The sequence below is a fragment of the Diorhabda sublineata genome, chromosome 4, assembly GCF_026230105.1.
Source record: "Diorhabda sublineata isolate icDioSubl1.1 chromosome 4, icDioSubl1.1, whole genome shotgun sequence".
NCBI classification, from domain to species: Eukaryota; Metazoa; Arthropoda; class Insecta; order Coleoptera; family Chrysomelidae; genus Diorhabda; species Diorhabda sublineata.
The window spans coordinates 18065365-18086705 of NC_079477.1; the positions used below are offsets into that span (position 1 = coordinate 18065365).

The window sequence follows — 21341 nt, forward strand, 5'->3', positions numbered from 1 at the left end:
TAAACATCGTAAAGCATATCAATTGGTAAAATGTTTCATCAGCTTTCATTAATTTTGTTTTTGAAAGACAATAAGTCTTCGCAAATGAAATATGAGGTGACGGAGCGCATTCGAATCAACATTTTCGAGGCCTTATTGACGCGACTTGAGCAAAATGAGTCATATTTTTTCATAGAGTTAATATTGAAGATAGAATGAGCGAGGTATAGAAGCTTGTTTAGTGTATCTGCACTGTTTTAAGAGAAAAAAGGAACAACGGTATACCAAATTTTGTTATAGGAAAGACCCACTCGTTGGTATTGAATTTTTACTGCTATTACGTAATAAAAAGACATAAATTGTAAGAAAATTTTCATTAACAATATAAACTTGTTATGCAATTTTCGATTTCTGCAGTGAAATTACTGCTGAAATATTTGGTGTAATATACCTTCCTAAGTAAATGCAACAGCAATCGTAATTGGCTTGTAGACCCCGTTGAAAAGTCGTGGAAAAACTAAAACCGGACCTCTGGCGATTCTAGTGTCAAAAAGCTAAATTTGAATATCTTAAAGTTACGCATATATTTGAACTTTACTTTTTTCCTATCTGCATTCCTTATAAGTTACTCAATTTTTTAGAGGACATTGCGATTATGTAGCGCTCCCTTAATACCCATCGGAAAAGGACGGACAACAAAATCAATATTGTTGTATACGACGAACTCCGTGGTGAAATTGAGAGACTTACTGACGTTAGTAGTCTAGCTCAAATAACACCTAAAAATGTGTATCCGCCACATAATTCGCTTAAAATTCCAAACTTTATACTTATTTTCATCAATGAAAAGCATTAAAAATTAGTGTTACAGAGACAAAAAGTAAATAAGTACCTGATTTATGTGATTGTGATATCATCTTAATCCGAGATGTATAAAATCTTGGTAACTTTAGGTAATATCATATTTTGTGATAAAAATGTGTAAAATATTTAAATAATTCCCTAAATATTTAATGTTATACAATGTGTTCGCTTTCGCAAGCTTTATTACTTTGACATAAAAATGTAAGGTGAGTTTGGCACTACTATTTTTTGTGGAAATTTTTCCTTTTATCTATTTGGAAGATTGGAATTCTACAAGAATTATTCAAGATAATATGTTTTTTTTTGAGATTTCCATGTGCTCATAAATATCTATTATTAAAAATAATGAGTGAAAATTGGTCTAATGGAATGTTGACTCCCATATAAACAAATCTATCTATATTTCAGTGGAGAGACCTATTTTTTCTTTGGAAAAATAGTAACCGTTGCAGTAACCTTGCGATTAGCCTTATGCGCATAACACATCTGCAACTAGAAACAGGAATTTTCAAGGACAATATCACGGATAGAAAAAAACAAACATATTTTCTTAGATCACTTCATTATCTTGTGTTTCATCTATAAAAACTAGAAGTGAAGTTCTTTAGGGTATTATTAGTTTCAGTAAGGATATAGATATTGTTATTAGATCTCAAATTTTGGATTTATGCATAGAAAAAAATTGGTTGCGGATATTCAAAGTAGGCAGAAATTTTCTCGAATAAGTTTTATCTATGGCCCTTGGTGTATATCGCACCGCAAATCAGCTTAAATTTTCAAATGAACAATCAAGTAGAACATCATTAAGATCATGTTTTATTTTTAAATTAGTTGAAAGCCTGAAATACATATTATGAAAAATTAAAGAAACTTGATAAATGGGAAAAGTTAATCGTGATTTACGAACAAAAAATGTTGAAATCGTTGCTATGGCGTAATCACTTTAGTAACAATGATATATTACAATGACTAAAACAATGAGCATATTGTTCTTGTCTTGAAAATGAAACCAAATGGTGTTACTAACAAGGATTTATTTAAATTTATCTGTGACGTAGTCATTTTCTTCTAACCAGTGTTATTTTAGAACCTGATAAATGACATATAAATTTGACTCGCAAGGTTTAAATCAAAATAATTTTTTTTTTGAAAAACTCCTTCAGTGTATGATGACATCAAAAGCTGGGAATGCAGTTACTATAATTTTAGTTATATTCTGAGAACAAAAAAAAGTTGATTCAATGTGGGTACCCGGGTTCACCGGAATGTGCATGACGTTGAACAAGCTTATCACTTGGCGAAGTTATGGTCATAAAAAGTGAGAAAACAAGAAGAAATCAGAAATATGAAGTAAGACTCCAGGTCTGAAAGAATCCAAGATATTTCTTCTTTATTATACCAGCTGGTTCCAAAAGATGAAATGAAAATAGTTACTGGATACTGTTCAGTGAATTACTGAACATTAGAAAAACTCTCGAAAGCTTTTGTTATTTCGGTCATAGACAAAGTTATGATACTTACATTCAAGCTTCCTAAAACCAAAAGAGGTTAGCCCAATTGCCGCCAAACACTTTGTAGAATCGTTGCTACCTGACTGTGAAAAAGTCGAGGGTACACAATGGATTAATAGGTCAAAGTGAGGTAGATTCACGGTCTTTACGCCCTAGTTAATCTGTTCAAATTTTTCTTCTACATTAATAATAATAATAATACTTGCATTTCCATATAGTTTTCACATTCTACTTTGAACTTTTTGCTATACATATTCAATATATTTTTAGCACTTTCGTGGTTACAATTCATTATTGCGAGACTGGAAAGGTCTTCATCTAATGTCTGAAAAATTAAAGGTAGTATTAGCTTGGCAACAAAATTTCTCGCAGCGGCTCATACGAGCTTAATTGGGGGGACCTGTAGTACAGTTTTATTTTGAGCCCTAGCTCAATTTTTTTCCAGTAGTTGATTAATATTCAATAATCAACATCAGAGTAAGTCGCCACATCTGTGTGTATGTAAATTGAGAGTATGTCGAAAAAAATTTGGCTATGAGTATTTTGATAGCATATCAAAATATGAAAGATGATTTTTGAGGTAATTTTTAACTAAAAAATAACCTCAAAATCAAAATAATCAGCCTCATTTCAGGTGGAGGATTTAACGTCAGTCGCGTAAATGAACTATGTTAATAATGTTAGAATATTGAGTTATTTTATACTGTATAAAATGTATAGAGGTTCATCCTCATAGTTTCTAAATAATAAAGAGAACCGTCAGTTGTATTTATGTCGGTGGAAAGACCTTCAGTTGGCGGTATAAACATGCTGCGCGCTTAATTCTTTGATCAATATTTATTGAGAAAAAAATATTGAATGAAAAAAAAATAAATACGACAGTTATTCTCTCGGTTATTCTAAAATAAGCGTTTTTATTAAACTACGATTAAGTTTGAAAGTGTTAGTCGTTTTGTCGATCCTTGCGAGATATTTATTTTTGTTGACAGGATCATTTTAGTGTAAGTAAGATTCAAATTTAACTCATTTTAATATTTTATAATAATTAAGTTTATTGTGCTTTTAATTTTTAACATGATTATGTAATAATGTAAGAACCTAACCTATAAAAGGTTTATTCACTTTATTCTTATAAATAGAAAAACGTTGTACGTATACGTAACTAATAAATAAAAACTATATTATAACAGCATACGCTATGTTACCAGCAACGATAACCTCGTGATCATCAATCAGACAACTGGTAGATGTTTTTTATTAAAATTATGACCCCACAACTGAAAACCAATGAGAATTGTTTTCTCATATAACTAAGAGTTTGAAATTATTGCGATTTTCAATTAAATATTTAGATATTATTTTTTCACTTTTTATTTAATTTTATATAATATTTTACATTCTAACATTATTTCATATCAAGAACTTATGAAGTAAACAAAAGAAAATGAATACTTTTTAAAAAATGCAAGTACCTTATTGTCTTATAAGAATAGCAATTTCATCAGCTACTAATTTAATACACAATTATGACATTTTAGGCTGCTGAAAAAATAAATGTTCTTTAATAAATTATAATAAAATCCATATAAATGCACAAAATATTATGGATTATCGATTTAATTAATTTTACTCTTAATTTAACTCTTCAGTTGTGTCTGTGTCAAAATCATCATTTTCCTCTTCACTATCATCAGAACTGTCTATGAAAATGTGTTGCTCGTTTTTAAATTTATCCTCATCATATTTTTCAGCATGGTCCGATAATTCAATATCTTTCGATGTTTTCTGTAAAGAACACGTACAAATATCAAAGCTTTATTATTTTAATTCAATTTTAATCTATTAAAAATATAAATATAAATTAAAAAGTTACCTGTAATATTTTCATCGATGATTGTTATACTTGTTATTCGGTTGCTCATTATTACACCACTTAAAAGTGTATTTACCATTTTTTTGTTTCCATCCATAGTCTAAGAGAGGTGATAGCTCCGATGGAATCTCCGATGGAATAGTATGTGTGATATAGTTCGGATTTACATGGATGAAATATTGCTCCATCAACTCCTTAGCATAAATGCATCTTTTTTTTTTTCATTCATTTTATACGTTTTTATGAATATCCATTTGTTATTGTCCGTATATTTTATACACAAATTCTTCGATTTTTTTGAAGATCATCGATATTATACGAATCGTGTATATTTGATATTATTGTAAATGTTGTTAAATGTTAATAAACAATAAGTATTATTAGATTGACTTTATTAATAATACATAAATGAAGCACAATAATACATGAATAAAAGTATGCACGTAACGCAGTATATAAAATGCACTTAAAAAAGTCTTTCGTTTAATTATAAATGAATGGACTGTAAAAAACACTTTTGTATAAACACTGATAACTGGATGTGAACTGCTGAATGCGACTGGCTGTCGCGTGGGCTGGTGGCGGACTGACCGTGGTGGGTCATCCTTCGGGGCTCTTCAGACGGAAGGGGAAGAGCAATAAAATTTGGCTCTCTTGGTTTCCCGTCTACCTGGCATTTTCAATTCGCACAGGCACAATTATATTTAGTGTGCGCATCGTTGCTATACTCCAACACCCTTCCTCAACGAACGCACACCTGCAGTGATTTATTGACATACTAATCCGCCTTTTTCTGCAAAGTATCGTAGCTTGTTTTTTCCTAATGGCTTTGTTAGCATGTCAGCAATCATTTCATCTGTTTGGCAGTACTCGTAGTTCATGAGGCTCTTCTTCTTTATGTCTCTGATGAAATGGTATTTTATGTCGATGTGTTTGCTGCGGCTGCTGAATTTTCCATTTTCGACAAGCTTTAAACAGCTCTGGTTATCTTCATAAATTACCGTGGTCTCTTGTGTTTTTCGTTCGAAATCTTCAAGTAGATAGCGTATCCACAAACCTTCGCGAGCTGCTTCCGCAAGAGCGATGTATTCTGCATGCGTTGATGAATCGGCAACGCAGTCTTGTTTACGACATGCCCAGCTGATCGGCGAACCAAATAACTGAAACAGGTAGCCGCTGTGGGACTTTCTGGTTTTACGATCTTCGCCGTAGTCTGCGTCTGCATAGCCAATTAGTCCGAGGGCTTCGTTTTTCTCCCCTAGACGAAGCTCGTAGTCTGCTGTGCCCTTTAAATAACGAGCGATTCTTTTCGCTTCGGTCCAATCGGTCATCGTAGGCGCCTTATTGTACTGGCTAAAAATTGTTACGCTAGCAGCAATGTCTGGTCTTGTATTCACTGCTAAATAAAGCAATGATCCGATTAATTGCTGATATCTTTCGCTGTTCGGCATTGGTTCTTGATTTATCTGTCTGTTTTTAAAATAGCCTTGATCTAGTGGAATACGTGAAATTTTTGCGTCATGGAGGCCAAAACGATTCAATATACTTTGAATGTAAGTCGACTGCTTGATACAAAAAATGCCATCTGCATTTCTCCGTATTTCCATGCCTAGATAATAACTTAAAATGCCGAGATCTTTTAGTTGAAATTTTTGACGTAAAAATTCTGCAACTTGATCGATTAATTTGGTGTTTTTGGCCGCAATCAAAAAATCATCTACATAAATTATCAAATAAATGATGTAACTATTGTCAATTTTAATATACAAGCAAGGATCAGCGATGCTTTGTACAAAACCGTATTCTTGTAGATAATCGCTGAGTTGATCGTGCCATACTTTAGCGGCTTGTTTTAAGCCATAAATACCTTTAATTAATCTGCATACGTCCTCTTTGTTTTTCTCAATGTATCCCTCTGGCTGACTCATGTAGATACATTCTTTTAACTTTCCGTTAAGAAAGGCTGTCTTGGCATCGAAGTGTTTTACGACCATGTCCCTTTGACCTGCGAGGGTGAGAAGTGTCCGAAAAGTCGTTTGTTTCACAACGGGGGCAAATACCTCGTCATAATCGACACCGTATTTTTGAGAGAAGCCTCGAGCCACGAGGCGAGCCTTATATCTCTCCACTTCTCCTTTCACGTTGCGTTTTGTCTTAAACACCCATTTACAGCTGGCGATGTTTTGTTCGCTAGGTCGCGGCACGATTTCCCATGTGCCATTTGATCGTAAAGACTCGATCTCTTCATCCATGGCTTTCTGCCAATCGTCTTTATCGGGCCTTGATAAGGCCTCCGTCACAGTTAGCGGGTCGGGCTGTTCTTTTACTAAATTAGCTGTAGCTTCATACCTGGCGGGCAGCACGCCTCTGTTTGACCTGTTGGAGCGCCTGACCGCTGCTGGGGCTGCATCAGGTATACGAGCGGGCGGCGCGAATCCACTCAAACCACTGCCGCTCCCTTCTGCTGCCGAAGTAAAATCTTCGTTGTCTGACCCATCTTCATTGCCGTGTGTTGATTCGCTTGAACTGCTGTCATTGTCTTGAATATTCTCGAGGTCTTCATCGCAGTTGCCGCATTTCGAGAATATAATCTCAAACTGTGTAGAATCGTCTTTCTTCAAAGTGTCACCGAAATGCACATCTCGACTTATCTTTATGCCATTTGTCTTGAAGTCGAGAAGGCGATAATCTTTCGATTCTTCGGAGTAGCCGACGAAAATTAATTTTTCGGCTTTGTCATCTAACTTTTTTCGCTGCTGATCGTCGATGTGTCTGTAAGCTACGCAGCCAAAAATGTGTAGATGCTTTAAGTCTGGTTTGATGCCGTACCATAATTCAAATATTGTTTTACCTGTCGCTCGCGTAGGCGATCTGTTTTGCAAATAACATGCAGTGTGAACTGCCTCACCCCAAAACTGTTTGCCTAGCTGAGCGTCCGAAAGCATACATCTTGTAGTGTCTGTCAAATACCTGTTTTTTTTTCTGCGACGCCGTTTTGCGGCGGCGAATAGGGCGCGGTGTACTGAATGCGAATCCCTTCCTTTTGCAGATATCCGTGTAAATCATTATTTACGTATTCACGGCCTCGATCTGATCTGATCATCTTGACGGTCTTGTTGAACTGAGTTTTCCCCATCTGCACAAACTGCGTGATGAATTTCGTAGCTTCATTCTTATGCTCTAAAAGATACAAGTGCGTGTATCTCGAAAAATCATCGATGATGGTTAAAACATACTTTTTACGACCGACCGTGAGCTCCGGCATTGAGCTCTGTGTGAATTAAATCGAGTGGAGCCTTTGTCTTGCTAAATGACTGTTTTGGAAATGTTAAGCGAGGCATCTTGCCCTTCAAACAGCACTCGCAGATTTCCCGCATACCGTAATCGACTACCTGGATGCCGGTAGCAAGACCCTTCGCTGCCATCTCCTTTATAGCATCTGGATTTCGATGCCCGAGACGTCGGTGCCAAACATGTTGGCAGCTTTCGGTGTGTCCTTCACTGATTTTTTCTTTTACGACTTGATTTGCCGTACAGGCCCTTTGCGCTGTCTTTATCTCGTAGAGATCTGAATTTGAGGGGGCGCGCGCGACTGCTTTCACCTTTCCATCTTTTACGATGCTGCAGCTATCCTTTTTAAAAATAATTTCGTAGCCGTCGTTGGTCATTTTCCGAACCGACAATAAATTTGTCCCCAAACCGGGAACGAGCAGCACGTCGTTTATTTGCAGTTGTGAAAATTTTTCGCCGTCGGCCGAACACTTTATGGCCCCAGACCCCTTGCCTTCGATTGCCGCTCTCGTCTCGTCTGCGAGGCAGACAAATCCCTTTTTACTGGGGTCTATCTTGTCGAAAAATTCTCGAGACTGCACCATGTGGCTCGTTGCGCCTGAGTCCACAATCCAGCTGCATTCTGTTGTCCTTGCGCCTAGACAAATCTCGCGACACGTGTAAGCAGTTCCTGTCTGTTCGCGCTCCTCGGAAACTTTATTGCCCTTTTCCTGCTTCGCTTTCCAGGCCTTATATTTATTGCAGTTTACCTTGATGTGCCCTTCCTTTTTGCAGAAGAAACAGCTTCTTTTGGATGTCTGATTGCCGCTGCTATTTGCTTTATGCTCGGCCTTCATCGCTGTTTCTTTGCCTGAAATCTCCCTTACTTCTTGAGCCCCTTTGCGCCTCATGAATTCGTCGATTAATCGACTCTTCACGAATTCAGAGGTGAGGTCTGATTCGGGCCTACTCTCCAAAGTCGTAGTGAGAGTGTCGTAAGACTCCGGCAAACTCGATAAATAGAAACAAGCAATTACGTCGTCCTTCATTTCTACGCCTAGTGCAGCGAGCTTATCAAAATATTCTGACATTTTCGCAACGTGAGCTTCCATGTCTCCGCTCTCTTCCAGAGTCATGCGAACAACGCGCTTTAAAAGGTGTACCTTATTTGAAGTTGTATTCTTTTGGTGATGTGACTTCAATGCCTCCCATTGATCGTGCGCCGTTTTCTTCTCCTTGATGAATCGCAATTGGCTATCTTCAACTGTCAAGCCAATCATGACTTGAGCGTCTTGATCCTTCTTCTGCCAAGCGGTAACGGCTGTAGCAGTAGCTGCGGCAGCAGCAGCGATCGCGGCGGTGTCGGCTCCGGCTGCGGGAGGAACTGTAGTGGCCGCATCTTTATCTTGACGAACCACGTCCCACAAACCGTCTTTTATCAATAGCAACTTCACTTTGAAACACCATGTGGAGTAATTGTCACTGTTCAATTTTTGCACGTTATACCTTACGCTTTCTGCCATCGTGCGAAAAATTCACTTTACTTTAGTTCACTTCAGTGTTTAACTTTAAATTGTCCTATACTGCGTTACTTAACTTTATGAGCACTTTTATTTATTTACTTTATTGTATTATTGGGCTGGGCCCATAACCTGTTGTTAAATGTTAATAAACAATAAGTATTATTAGATTGACTTTATTAATAATACATAAATGAAGCACTATAATACATGAATAAAAGTATGCACGTAACGCAGTATATAAAATGCACTTGAAAAAGTCTTTCGTTTAATTATAAATGAATGGACTGTAAAAAACACTTTTGTATAAACACTGATAACTGGATGTGAACTGCTAAATGCGACTGGCTGTCGCGTGGGCTGGTGGCGGACTGACCGTGGTAGGCCATCCTTCGGGGCTCTTCAGACGGAAGGGGAAGAGCAATAAAATTTGGCTCTCTTGGTTTCCCGTCTACCTGGCATTTTCAATTCGCACAGGCACAATTATATTTAGTGTGCGCATCGTTGCTATACTCCAACAGTAAATGATTTGATATAATTTTCTGAATTTCTCAAAAAAAGCTGGATTAAAATCACATTCTGCAAAGGCGTGAAATCATGGCAGTGCTCCGCTTTAGCTAAGTTCAAGTGCTTTGTATAGTTTAACAGTAATATAACGTTGTGCATTTCCACTTCAAAGTAATATATGGATTTATACGTTATTCTGGACATGTTTTATATTTCCTAATAATATAATTATTATGTCTTTATTGGAACATCTTATTGTGACAATAGTCTCATTATCATGTTGACCAACATGGAATACAATCTTCATGAGCCGTGCAATTGAAATTCTGCTCCCCACATATCTCAATCACTTCATGACGTACTTTATATCTGTAGCATACGTCAATTAATGTGAAGCTGGGGTAGTAGGACCTTTGCAGATAAAAATTACTTGGTTTTACTTACGAATTATAATAATAATAATATATACTCAAAGTTTTTTTTATAAAAATTTATGTTTTGTAAAGAATTTATAGTAAAAAGTTTCCAATTAAAAGTACAATAATAAATAATAAAAATAAAATAATTGGAAACGACCTTGAATTTGCTGAGAAAATATAATGAAAACTCGTTATACGCAGCCTGGGATGTCATAATTATATATTTAATTAATATGATATCTAATGAAATTATATAAAACAATCTTATTGTTAACAAAAATAAAATTCACCGTCAGCTGAATGCCTGTGGGTGGAATGATCGTCAGTTCATTTGTCAAAGTGACTATGTGACGCTCTCAGATGCATAGAGCGCGCAAGTAGTTATAACGCTGACGGTTTTTACACCGTCATAAATACGACTGACGGCTCTCTATTATTTGGAAAGTATGAGAATTCACCTGTATAAATTTTTTTCAGAATAAAATGACTTTATATTTTAACATTTTTATCAAGTTCATTAACGTGACTGACGTTAAATCCCCCTACTGCAATACGGCATATGGTTATTTTTGGGTTAAAAATTACTTCCAAAATCATCCTTCCAATTTTGATACGGTATGAAAATACTCAATGCAAAATTTTTTTGCAAATTGCACTACCTCCCTTACTATTATTTGATGATCTCTTGTGGTGCCACAAATAAATTCGTATCCTACAGTACCTTACCAGAAATAACTTATCAATAAGAATGTTTTTCGGCCATATATAAGAAACCCTTTATAATGCAGTTGCAGGTGTGAAATTGGAAAATTTGTTACGAAGAAACGTTAATAAGTGATATGCACAGTTTTTTCAGTGATAAACGAAACGAATTTTTCATCTTTTACAAGAGTCTTTTCACTATCCAGGGACACAGAATATAAACACAGACTAATTTCAAAAATCTAGAGTCCCCTAGTGTGTATGTTAGTCCTTAGGTTAAGTCAAAATTATTCTGTTTGATGGAAAAAAATTATGTTTTCAAGAGACCAAGTCTAGGCCAAGTTATTGGCATTTTTCACCATAAAGCTCTGATCATCCTCCACTCTTTATCTGCAAAATAGACTAAAACTAGTGACATCAAATAAAAAGAAATTTTTTTGGAAAATTCAATGGTTGTGCATCTCTATTAGGTTAATTTCATAACATTTAGCTTTTTTTATTAAATTACGCCTTATAGTTGTAGGCATACAAACTTAAAAATAATTAGACTATTTTTCACGATGTCAAATTTGCCTTTATTGATTTACCAAAGTTGTACAATAAACAGTTTCTGATATATAGCCATGAGCTATTATTATTGGGATAAATATTTGATCCGTATTGGCAAATTTTTGCTCAAATGTGGACACATTGTATAACAATTTTTATTGGAAAACAGACAATTTCACAGTTTCCAACATATGTTTTGTGACTAATGTCCATTTGACTAAATACTAATTAGTGTATATTGACAAGGAACTGCCAAAAATTCACTATCTGAAAGGTCCTGAAACTCTTGTATAATAAATCTTTATTTTGTAATGATATGAATATGTAAAGATTGTTCAACTTTCGGTCCACTTGAAGTTTGAAAGTACTCCAAAACACTCAACACAAACATAAATTAGCGCGCAAATGAAGATATCAATATAAGTACAGATGTTTCAAATATATGCGAACTAACGCAAAAAGGGAATTTTGTTTAATTATTATATGATATTTGAATTGTTATACCTAGGGGAAATAATTTATCTTTGATTTTACGACTATAGCAATAAAATTTCCCTAGCGTCAAAAACTAAATGATATACTATCCAAGAAATGTATTCGAAAGCTTTAAATTGTTGCTGTTGCTGTTTCTTAAGGGTGGTATGAGGCTGAGGCCTTTAAAGCTGCGAAAACAGAACTTATATTTAAGTGTATTTTCTAAATTATACATTCAAACATTATGAATTGGTTAACAATCAGTAACTTTTACAGGGACAACCTGTACAATCTAAAGATGATAAAAATAAATTTTTAAATCAATTCTTTAACAATATGTTCTTAATCTTTGTTTCACTCGAAGAAATTTATGGTTTAGAAGATATGTATATTTTTATATCGCTGCACATACTAAGGAAACCTAATTTATTGAAAATACGTATTGAAACACAATCAAACATTTCTAATTGATCTGCATAATGCCGAACTTACATAAGGAGAAGGTTGAAATGTAGAAAAATTTAGTTGGTTATCCTACAATTTATCAAATAAAAACAACAAAAGAAACTATAATAAATGTTCGAAGTGGGCACCATGCACTTCCGGAGTCTACGGAGGATATTTCTTTGAACTTGGAAGATCATTCCAAGATTCTGCCTTATAGCGACACAATTGAAGTTTATTTTATCGATCATTTCGTTTCTTAGGTTCACTGGTGTTGCATATACCATATGCTAGTAATATTATCGTCGATAGTATGTAGTACAAATGTTTCTTATCTATCCATTAGTTCTCCAAGTATTTTTAATTAATAATTAAAATTTATGAAAATTTTCTTCAGAACATCTCTTTATGGCGAACGGTTTACTTGGCATGTACAAGGATCTAAAAATCTACATATCTTCCAAACCATAAATTTTATCGAGTTAAATAAAGAATACCTTTGTGTTAAAAAATTGATGAGAGAATTCATTTTTACTATCTTTAGATTGTATAGGTTGTCCCTGTAAAAGTTACGAATTGTTAACCATTGGGCATGAGCCGCCCCTGGACTTAAGATAGGATAAACATACTACATGGACATACGTAATCATTCATTAAAAATTTATAATGCCCTAAAATATAATTTAGAAAATATACTTATATATAATTTGCGATTTCGTAACTTTAAAGCCCTATTTTTTCATGTCACAGCATTATTTTCACGTACTCTCGCTCACTCCCGATTTTTTTGCATCAAGTCCTCGAACACCCTGTAGACCTAAATTTTTTTCAATTGTCCGGTGAAATTTTTAATATAGTTGATATTTAAACGTTACATTGTTTCACGTGACAGTTCATTTCATTTGTGCACAGATTAGTCCAATGGGGTCAAATTTACAGTGATAAGGTAACTACATCACTTTTAATTCCATGTTCTTCCGCTATTTTGTCTAGTCTATACTTCTTACTATGACTATAATGAATGCTATGCATATAACTTCAATAGCTCTGTTTAAATTACTTCTTTTCTGTTCCTATTTCTTTGGTTGTTAGCATATCGAAGAACCCCCGCGTATCCTATTTTGCGTTAGGAAATGTTTCTTTTAATCTTGTGTTTCGTAGAATTTGGACAAACTTTCTATAAATGGCTGACGATCATTTCTGCCTAGTAAATCTTGTCAAACCTTTTTCATAAAATGTTCTTAGTTTATCCATGTTCGGTTCAAATGAAAAATATGTTTGTATTCTTTCCTTATTTTCTAAACCTTCTCTAATATTTCCTCCTCCAGCAAATAATTTCATCTTTCTCTATAAGCCCAAAGTTTCTATAATTTTTCCCACAATGTTTTGTCACCATCCAAGTCTGCTAACAATTCATCCGAGTATTTTTTTTGTATTTAAAATGAGAATTTTATTCTTTGGATTAGTTGTTTTAAAGTACAATCTATTTGAATGAGTTTTCTCCCAATTGATCCATTCTATCATTGCTTCAGAAGTCAAAATAATAACTTCTTCAACTTGCGTCATATTTGAACACTTAGATCGTACTAGAATAATTCTATCAAAATTTTTATGTACAAGGGCGCCTTGTACTCTCATTACTAAAGCTGTCTTATGCATGGTTCAATCGCAATTTGTCTTCATATGAGTATAATTAGAAATTGATTCTATTTTTATTGCTTAAGTTTAATTGCTCAATATCGCTTTTAATCACCTTTTATTGCAAAACTAATATTTCGTGTATCACAACCATAATACTATACAAGCAGAAATGGAAATCTAGAGTAAAATGTCTCATTTTCATTCGATTAGAAATATTAATCATATACTATACTTTATACCAGCATCGGTTATTATTTTATAATTTTCAAACCAAAATATGTATTACGAAAACGGTGCATAGTATCGAGTTTAATCAATAGTACCTTTCTGAAATCGCAAAAATTTTTTCTTCAACGCCTTTTATTTTGAATGTTCTGGCGTTTCGAACATTTTTTAGTGAGCAAACTCCAAATATTTTTAAGTTTTCTATCTATCCTGGAATCCTGGAGACGGGTTCACCTTTTTATGAAACACCCTGTATACCTACCTAATTTTTGTTAATTGAAACGAATGGACAGTTTGGGACAAGAATTGAAATTGCTTGGTATTTTTATATATTTCAATAAAAAAATAACGATTTGGCAGAAATAATACTAAACAAAGATTTATGATATTTCATCGTGGTTTACTTCATTAGTTATAAAAAATGTGTAAACTTTTATTATAAAATAAACATTAGTGAGTTTTTCTGAATGCAGTACAATGATATTGTAAATATTCTCCATCAATAACAAGACGATAGTTTTTCTTAAGCATTTAGTTAATGAAATTCCTGTGTATTTTTAATTCAGTGAAAACGAATCATCAGCTCTTCATTATTATATTGATGAATGTTTCTATATGAATTGAGAATATGTATTTTTGTCAATTAAAAAATTTAGTATTAAAAACGAAATACATTGTCAGAAAACATATTTGAGTGGTAGAACTGTGAGATACGTCACAGGGTACATGAATAATGAATTCATACCTTAATCAGTGTTAGAATCATTTCGTAAAATACAACGGCTGGCCAAATATAACAGCAACATCGCTGGCTAACGGAAGATTGTTGAAGATTTTTGATAAATATTTCAATCATCTCAAAAATACAAATACATAACTGTTATTGTAGAGTTCATTTTAGATAATTTTTTCTCCAATGGTAAAATTTATCTGATCTTATCTATAATGAATTTTGCAAATCTCAAGTTTTAAGCTGAACACCATGGATATCAGGGAAGCAACTGCTATATTACTCTATCGCCAATAGTTTTAGAAAGTGATATTTGGCCATACGTTATGATTGAATGCCAAAATTTTATCGCACAATATCTTATAGTCTAAAGATACAAAGTAGCTATAAATTTTTTATATAGATATACAGACAGCATATTGGTACAAAATGGATGTATTTACTAGTTGAGATTAAAAATATGTTCAAATAGATTTTGATTGTATATAAAAATTCTATCAATATTATGACAAACTACGGTATAGGGGTCAATTCAGGAAATAGTAGAAACTTTTATCAAATAAAATAGAAAATCTGTTTAAGATTCACAATTTAAAATTATCTGGAATTAGACAGCGTGATACCGTCTTTGCTTTTTCTAAGCAGATTCGTCTTTTACAATTCACTGTCTTGACTGTTTTTTAGTTCCAGAAGTGTGGGTGGGAGATTCAGGTTTCATCTATAGTTATGAATCAAAGCATTTGACAAATGCATTCTTTTAAAATGCCATTAGCCTCTTCTATCTCTGTAACCCTAATCCGACGGTTTTCCAGTTCCATTTGGTGAAAATTTGCGATGCTATTGCTGGTTGGCGTGGTTTTTGGACTCTAGCCACTATGGAATTGATCCGAACAAAATTTTACGACCGTTAATGAGAGCCCAGAGTCCTATATACAGAGCCTAGCTCCTCTTTTATTTGTGTAGGCGTATTAGACCAAGAGCCAGTGACCAATTTCAAGAATAAATAGAATAATAGAATAAATAAAAAAAAATGAATGAATTATTCAATGCCAGAACGAAATTCCATCACCAACATTCCGCCAGAGCGAAAAACGTGTCCGTGCGAGTGCAAGTAAGACAGTAATGTAGAAACCTGCAGGTTAGAGTAAGATCGCTTATTGGGTATCTATGGACTTCATTAGACGTAGATTTAAAATGATACATAATGCAATAGATTTTTCTTAATCTTGTTGAATCATCACTTTTGAAATATTTGAAAGGTATTCTCTACGTCATTGTCAAGTGGGAAAATATTAAAACGCGTAATATTCTAGGTATTCTTTTCTTTTAGGAATAACTATGTTATGTACCTGTGACGTACTTTTATATTTCTTACTTTACATTTTGAAGGTCCTAACACAGGTATGAATAAAAAGTAGGGATCCTCTGACAGTGCAGTTTTACTGGTGCGTTGATCTTGTTGTCAGAATAAATATTTTATTCTGAAGTATTGCAAAAAAATTTCTGTTTGTTAAAGATTGATAGTATATTCGCGTAAAGACAATTTCAAAATATCGTGAGGTCTATTTCTACGTGTGTTGATTTGCCTACTTTATTATATAATATTTGAAACTCGTATGCTATAGCCTTTTTTTATACCCAGTTCTATATGAATATACTCATTTTCATTTTCAGTAGGAATAGAGGATTTACTGTAGAAAGTATCGTGACTTTTGAAATAACCACTGGCTCTTCCTCTAAATGTCCTTTCGACGCAATTGCAATGTACTATTTCAAAATATATATAACAATTTCTGATTGTAAATATGGTTAGTAAATTGTTTTTTAACAGAAAAGCATGCTTCATCAGCGGGAATTTATAGACAGATAAGCAAAGAGTGTGGTTCAAATGCTATAATCTAATAGGAATCGAAATATCAGCTACTAACTTTACTTTATGAACACTGTATCATACTGTAGTCATCATTCAGCAAGATTATGTTTTAAATTGAGCTTTTCTGTGCGATGAAAAATTACAGAATAGATAATTGAGATACAGTTATTGAAGGGGAATAATATTAAATTAGAATATTTAAAATAATAGATAGAGAATTCATGGCTGCTTTGTTCTTACTATAGAAGTTATTGTATTTTATTAAAATATGTTTCAGCTTGAAAATGTTTCAAATAATTTTTGTTTTAAATGTATTTATAAGGTATCCGCGTTTTCTAATCACAATCGTAACTTTATTCCAGTCTGTTTTATATGTTTTGGACGTGCTCAATGGGAATGTGCTCGTGAGTAAAAATGATTTACACTTGCAACTTGCTTGAAGTGTTCATTACTAAAACCCGATTAGATTTTTTTATAGACGCCTAGTTAACATTGTTCGTAAAATTCAACTCATTTAAAATCCCCTTTTCAAATTAGATAACATATAATATAAATTCAACCACATTAACAAAATTTTTGTACAGACATAACAAATATTCATCAAAATAACGAATTTTTATTTTCATTTTTGGGCACAAATTATTTAATTTCATGAATACTGTTTTAAATTACACAATTTTACGTATGTGAGTATCAATGAGAAATATTGAAATTGAAAATCGTTTATAGAAGTCTAAGTGCATTACAACATAATTAGAGACATTTGGAAATACGAACATTTTTTGTCATATAATGTAATCTTCACCATTGAAGGAGATGTATGAGAACAGTAATCAATCTAGCGATGCCGAATACCAAAATTGAAATAGAAAATATTTCTTGTCAGGAACACAAGTTTTCTAGCCGTAAAAATAATATTTTGAAGGCTGAAGCAGATCAACCTCGCTGAGGAGGACCTTCAACCTCAAACAATGACAGAACCATTGAACGTGCAAGTGCTAAGATCAGTCCACTGTTTAGCAATATAGCACAGAAAAGTTTGGTAGTCGATTTGGACAAATGAAAAATTTGTGATGAAATGGTGCCGAAAAATCTCAAAACTAGAGAAGAGAACAGTTGAAAGCATGCGTGTATAGCTAAGCCAAAGACCGAGAATCTTAATTTTTTGCAAATTAGAAATATTGGTACTCCGGAGATCATTGAAAAGACAATGACTGAAGGGAACCACTTTGAAGAGGATAATAGTCCAGAAAAGCTTTAGTCATTTTAAACTTTCCTCAAATATATTATTAGTTTAAATTGACAATTTATTTATTTATTCACATTTAACTGAGATATGAACAACACATTGTTAAATTTCCCTAATTTACCATAATTTTGTTTTTGTACATTCTCTACATTTATTTCAGTTTGAAGGTAATATCGTCTTTTGTGGTGACACCAGATTTAATATTCTTATTTCAGTTTATTAACAACTTTCACAATTCGCAATTTAAGTGAAACTGAAATTTCTTGTCCATATAAAAGTCTATGAAAAGACCGTACTCAAACTCTGCATCTAATGTCTCGTGTATTAAAAAAATTGTGTAGTTGAAAATAGTTTTTCAGTCCTTTAGTAAAATTGAGGAAACTGCATTTTTATACATATACCTGTACTTTAAATATATGTGTAATGTCCTATAATATTTTGACAATATCTCAAAATTTTTATTAATTCCTTTCTCATATAAAAAATATTATATACTCCATAATTCCAACATAAGAGGGCTGATCCTTTAGCTGCACCCGTGATCTATTTACAATAAACACCTGTGCGCAACTTTCTCCGGCCTTCTTCTTCTTCACCTCACATAATTCTGAAAATAAATTGACATAATAGACATTCGTAATTGTGTCTATTTTGCTAGTATTCTACTAAAATTACGCTTCCAGCATCCGAAAATATGGTTAAAATAACCTTCCCTACTGAAAGTTGCATCTTGAATGATGAATTATGACTCCTCTATCCATGTATTGATCTTGCAAGTAAATTTTCTTTATTTTACCTCAATGCTTGAAAGACAACTACAAATATTTTTACGAGTTTGCTTGGGAGACAGTTTTTCGTGTTCTCTTCGACTTTTTTGAATATTTTCGTATGTGGTAGTAGTTGTAGTTGCTCCACCTACATAATCGTCCGTACACGACTGTTTACAACATTTAAATTTATGCCAACACGGTTTCATTATAGTATATGAGATTGCAGATTTCTCTTGTGTACCAAATGATTGTGAATTTGCTTTAGGGCAATCGGAATTGTTTGATTACCGCGCCTTCTTGAATGATCTATTTTAATACTAAGATCTAACTTGAATTCGGACTTCTACTGTAGATACGCTTCGAGAGGTTCAGGCAAACAGTTTTTAACGTGAGTCTATAGATAATAGTTTATAATGTGATGAAAATGTTTGTTTTTATTTATAAATGGATCAAGGCCGCAGCAAATGGATCAGCATCGGTAATTAGAAATTTTCAAATTTGGAAGGAGCATCCGAACCATGGAAATATTTTCAATACTCATTCACTGGTAAGATCATGCAGCAAAAATAGAATTTATGGTATGAGATTTTTCATGCACTAAACAGTCTCTCTTCAAATCTAAGCTAGAAATATTACTTATCTCTTTAATTCGATTCTGGTCAGAGTCAGGTTTTTGAATGGGATGACCATGGAAAGGAAACAGACTGTTCAATTTATGGAAATATGTGGGTTCTCAATCTCGAGCATAATTTGATATCACTTATTACACAGTATATCTCATTTTGGTCTTTAGAAACGACGTTGTCATTGTACTAATTGTCTCATGGAATAGACATAGGGTGGTAAAATGCAAATAGTACACGTTTCCGTCAGAGTCCGATTATCAGAAATATTATGATATGAATTTTTGCTAAACGAATCATGGATCCTTTCGATCTTTATCGCTGTCACTATACCACTCTCTTTCACCTTGTTCATGATCTTATGATCCATTAACCTAATTAGGTATCCTCTGTCGGTCTTTACAGTGTCAATATATTCCTTAAGATATCCCTCTTCAATATTCGAAGATCCTCTTCGTCCTTCTCTGATAGGCACATGGCTACGATTTCATAGGTAATAATTGGTCGAATTCCTGTTCTGTATATTCTCAACTTTATCTTTGTGCTCACCTCTTTACTCCTCAGAAACGTTACACACTTCCAGGACACTCTATTTGCCTCGCTTATTGTAATACCCAACTACTTGAAATTTTTCACTCTTTGATATTGTTATCCTTCCAGAATGATTTACTTCTCATTATTTTTTCTTGTCTTGTTTATCACTATGTACTTTGTTTTTGGAACATTCATCTCCAAACCATTTCAATGGCCGCTTTATTATCTACACTATAAGTTTCTCCAGGCTTCATTTATCCCTTGCCAGAAGTGCCAGGTCATCAACATATGCTAGCATCTGCGTACTGTTTCATAAGTTGTGTTTAGGAGTGTTATTGTTCCATAAATATCGCAGGGGGTCTTCTTTCCCCCCTTTTTCAGGATTCGAATGATCAGTCCCATATTCCATTCATTCATTAATCATTCCTAATGTTATTTAGTCCTGGTGCTTTCCTCTGTATTAACCGCCCAATTACTTCAGTATATTCTTTATATGATGAATCCTCTATGTTAACATTTTCACCGTTTCCCCTCTTGGTTACTTTCGTGCTATTCACTCATTTTTTTGAAGTCTGCTTCAAAGTATGCTTCCCATTCCTTTCTTTTTATTCTTGATAATGTTCTCCTGAGCGTATTTTGTGCTCTGATGTATATGGCTAAAAGACATTCGTATTGGGGCACCCGATACAAACAAAGCAAGACGTAATGCAAATTCTACAATATATCAATAAGCATAGAATGCCGAAAATGGCTTTGAGAAATACTAGAATGCCATATAATCGTTATGTGAGCAAAGGAATCAATTACAATTAGGATTACTACAAACATCCGTATCAAAGGACGAACTATTGTCGAACGACTGAAATCATTCAAGTGGATACCAACATATAAATAGAAAAATTAGAATGTAAATATTCAGTGAATATTATGTCTTTTTCATGTTTCGGATAACATTCTTAGTATATCTATTACTTTTATAACTATTCACAGTGATGCAAAATGTTACTCATTTCTTTTATTTCAGATATTGCCAGACAATATAATGATTATTATTCTTTCATTAGTTAATAATTTAGTAAAATTTTGGCAGATGTGCGTACCAACTATTCTAATATAAATTACGGATCGTGTTAATACATGGGACATACATATAATATAAAAATGCAGTTATACAAACAAAATAAATATACTAGATGTCCCATTTCACTTAAAATTCAACAACAACTACAAATAGAGTTGAGAATAGTATCTAAATATTGTGGGACAACTGGTATATAAAAGTCTGCACATCAGAATCAATTATTAGATTATTAATAAACCACATAAACCGTTAAAATGTGTTAACATCGAAAGTACCAAAAATAGTTTTCTCTATCGCAAAGACGAAAAGGCATTTAAAAATTTGACGAAAAAGCATATTAAATTTTACTGTTTAAGGCCATGTTTCAGGTTTATTTGATGGAAAAATATCGATAACCTTACGCAGCCAATGAAAAAATTGAAATGAGTAGATTACATATTCATCTTCAAGATTATAATCACAATCGACATACAGGATGTTTATAAATGCGACAAAATTCGAGG

The 21341-nt window shown here is 33.5% G+C and overlaps 1 protein-coding gene across 3 annotated transcripts in view; it reads left to right on the forward strand.

Moving 5' to 3' along the window:
* Window positions 1-691: 691 nt before the first annotated feature.
* LOC130443012 (protein quiver) overlaps window positions 692-21341 on the forward strand; it is a 68796-nt gene continuing 48146 nt past the window's right edge. Inside the window, exons 1-2 of one of the 3 annotated variants that reach the window (XM_056777452.1) lie at window positions 692-932; window positions 16944-16985. In XM_056777452.1, the coding sequence (XP_056633430.1) occupies window positions 908-932; window positions 16944-16985 (67 nt within the window). In that variant the 5' untranslated portion in view covers window positions 692-907. The remainder of the gene's footprint in view (window positions 933-16943; window positions 16986-21341) is intronic. The other 2 variants (XM_056777450.1, XM_056777451.1) reach the window with 2 other exon arrangements.